A 16261-nucleotide genomic window follows, 5' to 3' on the forward strand; every position below is an offset into this window, starting at 1 on the left:
TTTCAGGCTATTTTGTCCAAGATGTGGCTGATATCATCATGAATGGCCAGTCTAAAGCATCATGGGAGTTCCTGTTACACCATATGTTGGTAATTATATTGTGCAGCTTCAATACTAACCCAGCAATTCAGATCAGCTTTTAAGTTAATTTACTTCAAAAAAGTATAAATTTTATGCTGGAAAAGTAGATCGGTTCTGTGAGAGTTGTAATACTAGATTTTATTCTGCGTTAACTATTTCTCCCTTGTGCACACATGCTCCATATTGAGAAAGCATCAGTTGTTATAGCAACTGACAGTATTATCTACTGTTGCAACACAGGGGCTAATTTTATGAGTCACGCTGTCAGTGGGGAGCCATGCCTGCCAAAAACACACATCCAAAATCAGGGAATGTGCTGCACAAAATATTTCAAGCCTTTATTTTAGCATCTCATCCAACAACATGATTTCTGTCTCTTTTGTCTTCCTGCGTTACCTCTCCTTGGTGTTCAATCTTTTCCTGCCCAGTTTAATAATTTCTGTCTGTACACTACTCCTAACAACAAAACACTGGTGTCCCTCTCTTCTTCACTCAGTTTTTTTTCCTTCCTTTTATTAACTTCATGATATGAAGGGGGAATCTGGGAATTATAATAATAATCCAGCAGAGAGATTCATGAGTGTGTGTTGTTTACTTCAGTGTTTCAATGCTGCCAAAAAAAAAGCCACCTTCACTGTTTGCTGCAAATTATAGCAGGTATATCCAAGTGGGGGAAGGGTGTATTTGGAATCTGGTATGTTCAGAAATATGGTCGTGCACTCTGTGCATTGTGGTTGGAATGGAGGAAAGGACAGGACCTGTGTACATTTCATGGGAATGTTTTTGGTGCTTGTTTTGTGATTACATTTTATTTTATGTCTGTTTATATTCTCATGCATGAGGAACTCTTATAAATCTCTCTTTACTGAAATGTGGATGGAAGCAAATATAATATTTTGGAATGTGGTTATGCATTTTATAACGATGAGTATTTTTTTTAAAAGTCAGATTTAAATACTAAACTTAAAAAGCAGAACTAAGAAGTAGACCAGTGTTCATTGGTCATGACACATAACAGATTTAACAACAGGAAAAAAATGATGACAAAACAATAAAATATTACCACTGAAAAGGTATTTTGCGCTCAAAGATTTAGTTTGCTCAGTCATATGATTTATAAACTAGTGTTATAAATATTAGCATTCTAAGTACAGTGTTTCATTGCTGTAACAAAATGTTTAGATATGTGGCTGAAGTATAATTTTAGGCTTTGGCAGGTTAAGTGCTGACAGTCTGTCATGTAAATTTCAACATTAGTATGTAGGTTAATCATAAGATCACTGCAGACTGGAATGTTACAGATTAGCCAGGCTGCAGATAAATTTACATAATGACAATCAGCCCTCAGCAAGACATTGAAGAAAGCGCTAGAAAACAGTAAAACCATTTTGCTTTATGCACTGAAGATGAATGAAAAGGCTATTTAATACATACGCCCTTGTGATATTAGTAGAATTTGAACAATGCTATTTCTGTTATCTTCCAAAAGAGCAGGAGACTAATTTGAAAGCAGCTAGATACAATGCAGTTCAGGGCAAAATATCTAATCAATGTCATCATTCAGCTCTTAAAAGGATGCTCTGCAAATATTAAATGTCTAAATACCACAAGTTTATTTTTTTCATTTTATGCAGTTAGTAGTATATCATGATCACTGAGGACAAGGAGAGGAATTCTGATTGGGATGAGCAGCATTCTCTATTTATATTTTAAATAGTTGAAGTAGGTGTGGCTATGCTCCATGTGTAATGACCACTTGTACATCCCCAGGCTCCCTCCATCCTCAAAGGTTGGTATTGGCCATGCACCAGCCTCACCGCATTATCATGTATGTTTCCAGGTCATTTACGACATAGTTGTTCACTTCAATACACCACTTTGGCGTTCACCAACTGCCAGGCCATTTAGTGTGCAGGGACAGAGACCATCTCACACATGGTGCGTCTTAATTCAGAGCTGACAGGCTCTCAGTATTTCTGCTTTGCAATGCCTCTTAATGCAGACAAAGGCCATCCAGCTTGTCATGGTTGTCAGCAATGACTAGAGGGGTGGGTATGTTGCTGTACAAAACTGTGTTACGTCAGTGTCACGCGTACAGAAAGCGCCAGCAACTTGCGTGACAAACACACTACATGGGAAACATACTCCAGCCAATTGAGCTAACTGACCTACATAATAGCCAGGCTTTGGCTGACAAATGGCAAGTAACATTTGTGTCACAGAAATGCCAACCAATGACCATCTCCAATAAGATAGAATCTAATCTTCGCCCTCTTGATACTCAATGTCATTATCATCATTGAATTCCTAACTATCAACATCCTGGGGATTACTGAGAAACTGAACGGGACAGGTCATACCATGATTCCAAGAGCAGTTCAGAGTCTAGGAATCTGCAGTGAGAAACTCATTTCCTGATTTTCCAAAGTCAGAGATCACATGACACCATGTTATAGTCCAACAGGTTTATTTGAAATCATGAGCTTTCAGAACGGAGCATTTCACCCAATGAAGGAGCAGTGCTGTGAAAGCTTGTGATTTCAGACGAACCTGTTGGACTATAACCTGGTGTCATGTGACTTCTGACTTTGTCCATAAGGCCATAAGACATTAGCAGCAGAAATTCGGCCATTCAGCCCATCGAGTCTGCTCTGCCATTCAATTATGGCTGATAAGTTTCTCCACCCCATTCTCCCGCTATCTTCCTGTAACCCTTGACCCTGTTGATTCTCAAGCACCTATCTATTTCAGTCTTAAATGTACTCAATAATCTGGTCTCCACAGCTTTCTGTAGCATTGAATTCCATAGGTTCAGCACTGTCTGGCTGAAGAAGTTTCTCTTCATCTTCATTCTAAAAGGCCTTCCCTTTACTCTAAGGCTGTGCCCTTCGGTCCTAGTCTCTCCTACCAATGGAAACATCTTCTCAACATCTACTAGGTCCGGGCCATTCACTATTCTGTGTGTTTCAATTAGATCCTCCCCTCATCCTTCTGAACTCCATTGAGTATAAACCCAGAGTCCTCAAACTTTCCTCATATGTTAAGCTTTTCATTCCTGGGACCATTCTTGTGAACCTCCTGTGAACACGCTCCAGGCCCACTACATCCTTCCTGAGACATGGGGCCCAAAACTGCACACAATACATCCTAGTCCAACACCAGCACCTCCACTTCATGGTTTTCCAAAATCTGTACAAGGCTCAAATCAAGAGTGTGATTGAATACTTCCTGCCTGCCTGGACGAGCTCAAATAACTCTGAAGAAGCTTGATACCATCCAAGATAAAACAGCCTGCTTGATTGGCCCCACACCTATAAGCATCCATTCCGTCCACCACCAATGCTCTGTAGCAGTTGTGTACACCATCTATAAAATGCACCGTAGAAATTCTGAAGTTCAGTAGAAAGCACCTTCTAAAATAATGACCTATAATATCAGAGGACAAAGGCAGGAAACACATGTGAACACTACTATCTGCAAATTCCCATCCTCGTCACTCACTACCCTGACTTGGAAATACGTCGCCGTTTCTATGGTGACGCTGGGTCAGAATATCAGACTGGACTTGAAATGTTAACTCTAATATTTTCTATATTGATACTGTCTGACCTATTGATTTTCTGCTCCTTTTCTGTTTTTATTTGCTTTCAACTTCCACAGTTATTTGGTTTTTATTTTTTTGCTTACTTTCAGTGACTGGTATATAAAGTCACCTAGCTCTCGTTGTACCTCCCCTTTCTCAATCTATCGCCGTTCAGCCTGCCTTAATGTTTTTGGCTAGTAAACTGGATCACATTATCCAAATTATACTTCATCTGCCATGCATTTGACCACTCACTGAACTTGTCCAAATTACACCGGAGCATCTCCGCACCCTCCTCACAGTTCATCCTCACACTTGGTTTGAGTCATCTGCAAATGGAGTTTATTCCCTCAGCTAGACCATTGATATATGTTGTGAAATGATCCATGTGATATCCCACTAGTCAGTAGCTTCCAGTCGGAAATGACCAGTTTTTATTTCTACTTTTCTACTGCCTGCAGTTTCTCTAACAACGTCAGTACACTGCCCCAGTCCTACGTACTTATTATTATATGTTAATAATGTATGTGGGGCATTATCAAAAGCCTCTGAGAGTCCACATGAATGACATCCACTGGTTCTCCCTTATCAAGTTAACTAATTATGTCCACCAAAAAATGTCCAGTAGATTTGTCAAGAATGATGTGCCTTTCATAAATCCATTCTGACTCTGTCTGATCCTGTCACTGTTTGCTAATTGCTGTGCTACTAAATCTTTTACGGTGGACTCTAGCATTTTCCTAACAACCACTGTTATGTTAATTGGTCTATAATTCCAGATTAGAATGGTGCTGGAAAAGCACAGCAGGCCAGACAGCATCCGAGGAGCAGGAAAATCGCGTTTCGGGCAAACGCCTGTTCTCGCTACCTGCCGTTTTCAATAGTGGGGTTACCCTAGCTAACCTGTAACCCATACAAACTGTTTCAGAGTCTGAGGAGGCATGGGGCATATATGTAGCTTGGAGGGGCCATGGGAGCAGCTGCAGGTTGAGGGGTGAGGTTTAATGAGCATAAGAACAATGTCATCAGCTGGGCTGCTAGCCCTGAGAACCATGGCAGGCCTTTTAACTAGTCTGACTTCGCACCTGCAAGCCTTCCCCCGCCAACATCTTTGAGAAACAAAAATATGACAAAAATTGGTTTCAGAGGCAAGCTTGCATTTTGGAAGCTGATAAAGTGCCAGTTCATATTTACCCATCCCTATGTGAAAAGACAGCCTGAAATGTGTTGCTTGAAACTTCTTTGGCCTGTTACCTTAAGAAAATCATGTTTAAAGTTAACTTGTTTATGATTAACAGACCGGTTGGTACATTTAACTAGCACAGAGAGGAATTTACAACAGCACGATGAGCTGACATTTGCACTGCTTACTTCAATGGCTGAGCTCTTAAAAAATAAAACAAAGACTTTGCTAATCCTAATAGGTTTTGTGGCAGGTCACTAAAGAAGAGCAGAAATTTATACAACTAGACAATGATGAACTGATGGATTAGTTTCTTGAGTAGGCATAATATTTTTAAATGTGAATTATATATTAGCATTCTGATTATATGTTTCAAGTGGAACTATGTCTTCTAGTTCAACAAATAATGGAATGATGATCATCAATGGGTCAGAAGCTTCTGTACTTAATTTGTATATATCTATTAACATTATGGGACTTAGGCTGTTTGTTGACTTTTGTTTAATTATTGTAGCGATGTCATAAATCTGCAGTTTCATTCTTTGTCCCTGCCTGGCTAAGTGTTAAATCACAAAAGATTTACGATGTGTGTGCAAACTACATGCAGGTAGCCTGGCTGTAGTTAAAACGCATTTATTTGGGATTGCATTTTGAGAAATCAAAATTGTAACATGCCACAAACAGGGATGAAGATAGTAAAGATTGGTGTCCTTTGCTGGTATCAAATTGACTTATAATATTGAACAAGCTTGATGTCTTAAAATCCCTCCTGTTCTAATCTTCAATCTCAGGTATATCAAGTAGCAGGATTAGCAATTAGATTCTGATGGAAGTGTGAAGCCTGCTTGGCAATAGGAGAATATACAGCCTCAGTAGGGAAATGGAACTGGGTACAAACCAACCACGAACTCACTAGTTTAATTTTCCAGTATTTACAAGGATTTTATATGTTGATCATACATGTTGGAAGATCAGAGCTATTCCAAAGCCAGTCTTCAGTCAGTCAATGTTACTTATTTGAGTAATATTTGCAGAGTCATAAATATTTGAACCACCAGGACACAATTCAATCATTCTGTAATCCAGCTCATATAAACTTGTCATTAGAATCCTTTGTTAGGTTGGAGTTCCCTGTACTCTGAGTAAAAGTGAGAACTTATCTTTAAACATTTATTTGTTAATCTTTTCAGGCTCTTTTTGCTGTAATGTTTTTCAATGCCAAAACAGCATCCCCAATAATGCCACCCTGCCCCTGTTCATGGAGAATTCCCAAAACTCCTAGAACTCGAGCTGTTTCATAACTTCTTGTGCAGCACTATGCAGTGCCTCAAGATGTGGCATTAGATGCATATTCTACACTGTCCTCCCTCAATCCTCCAAAACCCCAACCTGCATGTCAGTCTCCCTCTTTGTCTTTAAAACCATTCCTTAAAACCCAAAATCCAATTTTTTTTAACCAGAATTCCTCTTCCCAGTTATTTCTTCTTTGCGTCAGTCAACGTATGTTTAATTTATTGCACCTCTGTAAAGGCTCTCAAGAGACTTTTCTACTTGAAGCAGTGTTGCCCATTACATTAGGCACTAGCTACTTGTGGCTAATTGGGTAGCCAGATTGCATTTCACATAGGGGAATGGAACATGAGTAATTGTCACTGTCAGTCGGAATGTAATTTCAATACTCCTATTCCCACTGCGTACATGTGTTCTTTAACCTTTATGCCCATTTGATGGCAAATTGTCAAAATTAGGTTCTGTGGGTGTTTTGGGCAGTTGTGGATGCTTTATCTCCTTGATTATGAAATGGTAGTCTGTGGAAGTAGTGTAAATGTAACAAGTAAAGCCAATTTACCCCATACTGTGTACAGAATGGGTTTCTATTAAAATTAACACAGACAGGTAAAATAGTATTACCTCAACCAAGACTATGGTTAGTCAACAATTTCAGTTGGAGATTATATTAAAGGTATGTTTATAAATGTGAGACATTCTTCATGCAGTCTTTGTCTAATTAGTATCTGATTGCTACAGTGTCTGGATTGAGCTGTTCATGAAGCATCTCTTACAGTTTCATATAAAACCTTACAGTACATTTTCCAAAAACTGCCGTATGAACCGATATACAGTTTAAGCTTATGAAGCCATGGTTTACTTAAGATAGTAGCAATTTAAGACATCATTGATTCATTTGGTTTGGAAGAGTAAGTGAGGGTGAAATTGTTCTCAGGCAGTCGCATAAATTGGGCAATAGCGAATTGGCAGCCTATGACATGCCAGTCAGTTTTCCTTTCCATCAATGTCAATGTGGATTATGAAAATAGATTCCACAGGCAGCTTGGTGCAAAACAAACAGAGATCCTTTTGGCTATCACAATCCATGAGTATTTGCTGAACTGCTTCAATGCTGTGAGAAGGCAAATATGTCAAATATATAGGCTTCAGCAAGTTCACGTAGGGCTCTAAAGAGGATTGTACAGACCACACAGGACAAATAGATGTTCCAGAGAGTTGCATGAGAATCCAAGAAAGTCATACTAAATGCAGGATAATTCAGTTCTATGCATTATCACAAAACAAATGGTCGATAATGGGTATCTATGATTGAACCCCAAATAGTATTTTTTAGAACAATGTTACAGAGTTTAAAAATAAGTTAATCTCTACCTTTGGACTTCATGGTACTAGGCATAGAAGTGGTGCTTTCCTTAATTGATACACGTACACCATGGCACTGTTAAAAACTAAATTCCATTTTCCAGAAAAGTATCGAAAACAACTTACAGATTGCATATTGTAATAAATACTAATACGTGTTTTAAATTTGCAGTAATTTAGATTGGTATGAGCTATAATTATGCATTACCATGGACTGGTCCTAAACACACACAATACAAATCTAAGTACCTGACCATCTCACTAATGAGAGTGCTTTGAAGGAGGGCGAGTAAAAATGGAGGAAATGAATGACAGTGCCCTTCAAATGCAACACAGCCTGCAGCATTTAACTAAATTAAATTGTGTTCCTGTGGAGCCCAGCTGCATGACATTGCTAAGTTTGCACAAATGAATAGGACAGTGGTACAGAACTGTACTGTCTGTGGTACTATAGCTTTAAATTGTTGCTGGTCATGTCACACTGTCTCCATTGTTCAGTCTCTAATGAACCCAAGTTACTCTATTGTCACACCACCTCACTGCAGCAGATCCCTGTTACTCAACAGAGCCTAAATTGGCAAATTCATTAAAAGGTAATGACTTATTTAGATTTTCTTGAATATACTGTGCAAATATAATCTGGTTCTTTGAGGTGAAATGATATGCCTTCCACATTTTTTTTATGGTGCTACAGCTTAATAGTGTCTTGACAGTGAGGGAGGAAATGGTCAGTAAATGAAACATGTCAGAAATGAAGATGCTGAAATGTGTAATAAATCTGTAGGTTACCATCTCAAAGTGAAGGGTAAACATCTTTGGGTGGATTTTACATCAGAGCATAGTTTTCTAATGAAGGTTTACACTCAAACTGGCATTCAGACTGACGCTGATTGTTTGGTGACACATTTCCTCCACTTTTATTGGGGGGAGTGGAGGGGTTGGCAGACATCAGGCTTCTCACTCTGTACCAGGAAAAGGTTCTTGATTTTAGTTGGAGAAGAGCATGACTGCTCATGTCAGGATGGGGGACCTCAGTGACTAACTGCTTCAGTAAATATCACTGAGGGACTATGCTGTGCTGCTCACTCTTCTTTTTAGACCACAAATTTACTACTTCTTTCACCCAGGCACCAGCAGCTCCAGTGAACACATACTAAGAAGAGATTGGCACCAGAGGCTCTTAACTCTATCTCCATCTTTGAGGAGAAAGCCTCTGAAGCCTCAGAGGATGTTCTTGCAAAGCTTTTACCTGTATCTTCCACTGGGTCAGAGACTTTCACCTTAGATTAGATTTGGAAGCACGACCTAGTGAGCAGATCACTGACATGTCTCTGCAGCTGGTTTAAGGAGAAACACCCAAGGTCTCTGGCTCTCGGAGGACTGCTGGAGACCAGGCAAAAGATGATCCCCTGCCATTAAAGACTTCAACAAAATGCAGACGGGACAGGAACAGCAGGCTGGTTTTGTTTGAGGAGTCAGTTAGCTAAATGGAATGATTAGAAGTGTTCACCAACGTTATCAGTACCCGGCTGGCTCCAGCATTCGTCTGTTCAGCTGTCTGCATGGACAGGCTGGCTGCTATCATGAAGCCCCAGATCCAGCACACTCTGTCTGCTGGGTTTGCACAAAACCTATACTCCTAGACAGAAGTGCTCAGCGTCAATGGCAAGGAAGTAGGGGAGGCAATGGCCTAGGATAATATTACTGAGCTGTTAATCCAGAGACCAAGGCAATGTTCTGGAGACCCAGATTGGAATCCCGCCTTGGCAGATGGTGGATTTGAATTCAATAAAAATCTGGAATTAATCATCCAATGATGACCACGAATCCATTGTTAATTACCAGAATAACCCATCTAATTCACTAATGTCCTGATACCTGGATAGCCATTAAATGGCGTTCTTCTTCCAAGATCACAATTTCCCTTCCCATGTGGTCGACGATGCCCTCCTCCCGCACCACCGCCTTTGAACCTCACCCCTCCCAACGCAACAAGGACAGAACACCCCTGGTCCTCCACCTTCCACCCCACCAACCTTCGCGTACATCACATCATCCTCTGCCACTTCTGCCATCTACAAATGGACCCCATGACCGAAGATATATTTCCCTCCTCATCCCTATCAGCATTTCAGAGAGACCATTCCTCCCCACAACTCCCTTATCAGGTCCACGCCCCCCCCCCCACTACTCCCGGCACCTTATCCTGCCACCGCAGGAAGTGCAAAACCTGCGCCCACACAACTCCCCTCACCTCCACCCAAATGATCCTTCCACATCTGACAGAAACTTACCTGTACCTTCACTAATGTAATCATTTGTATCCATTGCACACAGGCTGGTCTCCTCTACATCGGGGAGACAGGACGTCTCCTTGCGGATCGTTTCAGAGAACATCTCTGGGACACCTGTACCAACCAACCCCATCGGCCTGTGGTTGAACACTTCAACTCTCCCTCCCCCTGTGTCAAGGACATGCAAGTCCTCGGCTTCATCCATCGCCAAACCATTACCACCTGACACCTGGAGGAAGAACACTTCATATCCCACCTTGGGACCCTGCAACCACAATGGATCAAATTGGATTTCAACAGTTTCCTCATTTCCAATCTCTCAACCTTATCCCATTCCCAAGCCTCCAACTTGGCATTGCCTTCCCATCTACCCACTCCATTCCCCCCTGACCTATCACCTTCTCCCTCACCTTCATCTACCTATCGTATTCTCAGCTACCTTCCCCCACCCAAACCCAACCCCCTCCAATTTGTCTCTCAGACTGCAGCCCACATGCCTCATTCCCGATGAAGGGCTGATGCTGCCTAACCTGCTGTACTTTTCCAGCATCACACTCTCGACTCACCACTCAATGGCAAGCTTCTGAAGTCACCATTTAAGGCTCACATGGAAAATCACATTCAGTTTTTCAGTGTTGCAGTTCTGGTTTTTCCCATTTTCTTCATGTCTTCCAACTTTATTGCCATTGCTGACAGTACACCAGGGAAGAGAAAACTCTGCCCTAGATATTTTTAAATTGTGTATTTATAGACTGGGTTCTAATGCCTCTGACATGTGGGGTCAGTCACGAGCATAACAGATCTTTACTGAAGTCCTTTGGGCTTTCTATTCATTTCAATGAACAGAATATTGGGAGATCTGTATTAGGTCATGCATTCCAGTGTGAATTTTATATACATGCTCCACCCATCCTAAATAGCCATGTACTGAAGGGTAAAAATCTGATCTGATCTCTGAAGTGCTTTTAAATAGAGAATCTTAAGGTTAAAGTTTTTCTAGAAGACTTTATAAGGCAGATATTCAAGTTTGTCTTATTGTGGGGAATTTGAAATAATCAAACCTTCAAAGGATTTAGCATCTTTCCTGTGCACTGATACCGTTCATACAATCCCCCTTCACTCTGAACCCTGCACAGGCTGGGACTGGAACACTGTGAGAGCAGTTACAAAGGTGAAAATTCATTGGGGAATGAGAACAGCATTCAGAAATCAGGCAGAAGCATCCACGCTTTGTAACATGACCAGGTGTGCATTAACAAGCTGTTTGACATCAATGAGTGCCCGGGGGGGAGAGCAAGGAAGGTCTTGTGTATAACTTAGAACAGTACAGTACAGGAACAGGCAGTTCGGCCCACCGTGGCTGTGCCAATCATGATGCCATTTTACACTAATCCCACCTGTCTGCACATGGTCCTTATCCATCTTTTCCTTGCCTGTTCGTGTGTCTGTCTGAATGCCTCTTAAATGGTGCTATCCAGTGAAGAATTGGAAATGGTAACCTGATGTGAGCAGCCAGATGCCCAGGCTGCAGCACTGTTGGTTCTGAAAGAATAGTGAAGCAAATGTCAACTCTCCCCATTTTACTGAACTCAAAATCCCCTAGGGGAAGCAGAACAGTTACTACAGCACTGATTAATTTGCTACAGCCCAAGGGGAAAGAAAAAACTGTATATATTTATCTGACTACACCTGTGTTGCTTTCAGATGCTGTTTTAAAACAGCCTAATCAAAATTTCCTGAAGCCATTGGCTTTTGTCAGAATTTTCCACCAGCTATTCTCATTTATTTGCAAGACCAAGCAATTCAGTTATAGGATGGATCAAAGGCAAAGTCAGGCTTGTTCCCATCTGACTGCTCAGCTGGTAACTAGTTATGAATGAGTCAATGTTTCCTTCAATCAAGCACTGAGTATTTTTGACCACTGTCATAAACACAAATCCTCCGTAATTGTAGCGCACTGTTGTTGCTCTGGCTGAGATCAGCGCATTCTTTGTCGATCTGAGATCAAAACTGGGATCTACGTGCTGGGGCCAATTCCACTTGATCCAAACAATGGTAAAACTAAAATTGGAAGTAGCACCAGATGTAACCCACAAAGTGATTACACAATGACGTCATGCCATTCTATCCTATGTAAACAAACCAGGTTAAAAAAGAAGTGTTATGCAAGAACCTCTGAAAACTTCCATGCAGTAAAAGTAAAATTGTTTCAATTTTTTTCACATGTTGCTACGTACAGAATGTACCTGACATTTCAGATTCATTTCCAAAAAAATGATAAATTAAATAAATGTACACTCTCATTGGAGCTTTATCAAGAGTGCACACTAGGAAGCAGTGTATCCACCCTTAAAGATTCTAAGGTTATTTATCTCCGAGGAGCAGACAATTGTGAAATTCATCCTCATCTGTGAAAGTGACATTTGATCTCCAGCCCAGTAAAACGTATTTAAATATTTCAAATATTTCTGGAAAATATTATGGTGGTTTTGTGATATGTTCGTTGTGTGTCCACTTAATCTGTGAAAACAGCTGGTTTCACATTTGAAATTATTTTACATGAAATGCTTTCTCATATTTGAGTTGCTTCCAGAGACAGTCCACTCCTGTTGTCTTACTTTTTATCCTGATATTTTTGAAGTTATTCATGACTCTTGGGTTGAACAGTGAAACTAACAGTGACAGCTTACTTCTAAAAATAGATGATCAGGTAAATTGACTTAAGCAACTTTGACTTAAGGTGAGTAGAAGCTATTTTGAGTTATACAATGCCTAAATAAACTCAAAAAACAGCTGGAAATCTCAAATTGGCAGCGAAAATCAGCAGGTCTGGCAGCAGCTATGGGAAGAAAGCAGAGTTGATATTTTGGGTCCAGAACTGAGATTGGAGGGATGGTCACTGAACCTGAAACATTGACTCTGCCTACTCTGGATGCTGCCAGGCCTGCTGAGTTTCTCCAGCATTATCTGTTTGTGTGCCATAATAAACTCCACAGCGGATGTTTCCAAGAGGACAGGGAACAGGTGTCACTTCTGTATCCAAGATAAACAGTCATATTTTTGGATTTTTGACTCAGATGCCCCTGAACTTGGCATAGAGGCAGAATCCTGGTCCAATTAAAGGTGGATGGACAGCCTATCAAAGCTGAATGTTTTCTGAGACACTTCAACTTGAAATGGATGGTGAATATTGAGTGGGTGTTTCAACATGGGAAGTGGTGCCCTCTCATCTACCTTGTGGAAACTTTAATTGTAAAATGCTAACTGCAGTATTGCCTAGCACCTAGACAGGGGAAAAGGGAATAGAGATCAAGAATCATTAGAATCTCTACAGTGCAGAAAGAGGTCCAGGGATGGAATTCAAAGTTTGGGAGAAGATTTGTAGCTCGGGTGCTCGTTGTTGTGGTTCTGTTCGTCAAGCTGGGAATTTGTGTTGCAAACGTTTCGTCCCCTGTCTAGGTGACATCCTCAGTGCTTGGGAGCCTCCTGTGAAGCGCTTCTGTGATGTTTCCTCTGGCATTTATAGTGATTTGCCTCTGCCGCTTCCGGTTGTCAGTTCCAGCTGTCCGCTGCAGTGGCCGGTATATTGGGTCCAGGTTGATGTGTTTGTTGATCGAGTCTGTGGATGAGTGCCATGCCTCTAGGAATTCCCTGGCTTTTCTCTGTTTGGCTTGTCCTATAATAGTAGTGTTATAAAAGTCACTATAAATGCCAGAGGAAACATCACAGAAGCGCTTCACAGGAGGCTCCCGAGCACTGAGGATGTCACCTAGACAGGGGACGAAACGTCTGCAACACAAATTCCCAGCTCGGCGAACAGAACCACAACAACCATCCCTGGAAACTATGGACAATTTAGCATAGCCAGGCCACCTATCCTGCACATCTTCAGACTGTGGGAGGAAACCAGAGCACTCGGAGGATACCCACGCAAATACAGATAGAGTGCAAATTCCACACAGTCACTCAAGGCTGGAATTTAACCTGAGTCCTTGGTGGTGGGAGGAAGCAGTGCTAACCACTGAGCCACTATGCCACCTCAGTACACTAGGGACTCCTCCCTGTCTGCCATCATGTGCCAGTCATTAGGCAGCTCATCTGGTTTCTGTGAGTGTGGGCCAGTGGAGGACAGCTGTAGAATTCTTGTCGGCCTTCTTTAATTTCAGTTGACAAGACTCTGAAGAAGACTAATTGAGGTCAGTTAGCCAAACCCAGCTTCACCCACACCAAAATGGCTGGCACTGTGCAACTGGCATTTGTTTGGTCTCTTCCTGCCTTAGTTCCCGGTCACTGCTTAGTCTGGAAGTCTTGTCAGATAAGGTCAGTAATGATTGAGTAATCTGAGGTTACAGGAGGAAAATTTCAAGAACATGAATTGAAAGGCCTAATACAGTGGATGATAAGAATTGTAAATAAAGACAGAAAACAATTGGGAGAAAAGAGCAACAAGCCAGGCAGCATCTGCTCAGTGAGTCACTTTCCTCTTGACTCCCCAAAGCTTGTCCATTATCTACAAGGCACGTCAGCAGTGTGATGGAATACTCTGCACTTGCCTGAATAAGTGCAGCTCCAAAAAGATGCAAGACATTTGACACCATCCAGGGCAAAAGATCCCATTGAATTGGCACCATATCCACAAGCATCCATTCCCTCTTCCACCAAAGCTCAGTAGCAGCAGTGTGTACTATCTATAAAATGTACTGTAGAAGTTCACCAAAGATCCTTAGGAAGCACCTTCCAAACCCACAACCACTTACATCTAGAAGGACAAGGGCAGGGAAGCAGATGAACTCAGGGCATGGTTACGAGCATGGGACTGGGATATCATAGCTATTACAGAAACATGACTTGGGGATGGACAGGACTGGCTGTTTAATGTTCCAGGATGCAAATGCTACAGGAAGGATAGAAAGGGAGGAGGGGGAAGTGGCGTTTTTGATAAGGGATAGCATTATGGCTGTACTTAGGGAGGATATATTCCCAGAAATACATGCAGGGAAGTTATTTGGGTGAAACTGAGAAATAAGAAAGGGATGATCACCTTATTGGGATTGTATTATAGACCCCCTAATAGTCAGAGGGAAATTGAGAAACAAATTTGTAAGGAGATCTCAGTTATCTATAAGAATAATAGGGTGGTTATGGTGGGGGATTTTAACTTTCCAAACATAGACTGGGACTGCCATAGTCTTAAGGGTTTAGATTCAGAGGAATTTGTTAAGTGTGTTCAAGAAAATTTTCTGATTCATTATGTGGATGTACCTACTAGAGAAGGTGCAAAACTTGACGTACTCTTGGGAAATAAGGCAGGGCAGGTGACTGAGGTGTCAATGGGGGAGCACTTTGGGGCCAGCGACCATAATTCTATTAGTTTTAAATTAGTGATGGAAAAAAGATAGACCAGATTTAAAAGTTGAAGTTCTAAGTTGGAGAAAGGCCAATTTTGACGGTATTAGGCAAGAACTTTCAAAAGCTAATTGGGGGCAAATGTTCGCAGGTAAAGGGATGGCTGGAAAATGGGAAGCATTCAGAGATGAGATAATGAGAGTCCAGAGAAAGTATATTCCTGTTAGGGTGAAAGGAAAGGCTGGTAGGTATAGGGAATGCTGGATAACTAAAGAAATTGAGGGCTTGGTTTAGAAAAAGGAGGAAGCATATGTCAGGTATAGACAGATCGAGTGAATACATAGAGTATAAAGGCAGTAGGAGTATACTTGAGAAAAATCAGGAGGGCAAAAAGGGGACATGAGATAGTTTTGGCAAATAGAGTTAATGAGAATGCAAAGGTATTTTACAAATACATAAAGGACAAAAAGGGTAACTAGGGAGAGAATAGGGCCCTTTAGAGATCAGCAAGGTGGCCTTTGTGTGGAGCCGCAGAAAATGGGGGAGATACTAAATGAGTATTTTTCATCAGTATTTACTGTGGAAAAGATATGGAAGATATAGAATGTAGGGAAATAGATGGTGACATCTTGCAAAATGTCCACATTACAGAGGAGGAAGTGCTAGATGTCTTGAAACGCATAAAGGTGGATAAATCCCCAGGACCTGATTAGATGTACCCTAAAACTTGTGGGAAGCTAGGGAAGTGATTGCTGGGCCTCTTGCTGAGATATTTGTATCATCGATAGTCACCGGTGAGGTGTGGGAAGACTGGAGGTTGGCTAACATGGTGCTATTGTATAAGAAGGGCGGTAAGGACAAGCCAGGGAACTATAGACCAGTGAGCCTGACCTCGATGGTGTGCAAGTTGTTAGAGGGAATCCTGAGGGACAGGATGTACGTGTATTTGGAAAGGCAAGGATTGATTAGGGATAGTCAACATGGCTTTGTGCTTGGGAAATTGTGTCGCACAAACATGATAGAGTTTTTTGAAGAAGTAACAAAGACAATTGATGAGGGCAGAACAGTGGACGTGATCTATATGGACATCAATAAGGTTCCCCATGGGAGACTGGTTAGCAA

At 41.4% G+C, this 16261-nt stretch overlaps 1 protein-coding gene across 1 annotated transcript in view; it reads left to right on the plus strand.

Annotated features, from left to right (window-relative positions):
- Positions 1–16261, plus strand: part of tlcd1 (TLC domain containing 1) — a 44230-nt gene that overhangs the window by 22679 nt on the left and 5290 nt on the right. Inside the window, exon 3 of the mRNA XM_072589780.1 lies at positions 7–89. Within this exon, the coding sequence (XP_072445881.1) occupies positions 7–89 (83 nt within the window). The remainder of the gene's footprint in view (positions 1–6; positions 90–16261) is intronic.

Source organism: Chiloscyllium punctatum, chromosome 19 (assembly GCF_047496795.1).
Source record: "Chiloscyllium punctatum isolate Juve2018m chromosome 19, sChiPun1.3, whole genome shotgun sequence".
NCBI classification, from domain to species: domain Eukaryota; kingdom Metazoa; phylum Chordata; class Chondrichthyes; order Orectolobiformes; family Hemiscylliidae; genus Chiloscyllium; species Chiloscyllium punctatum.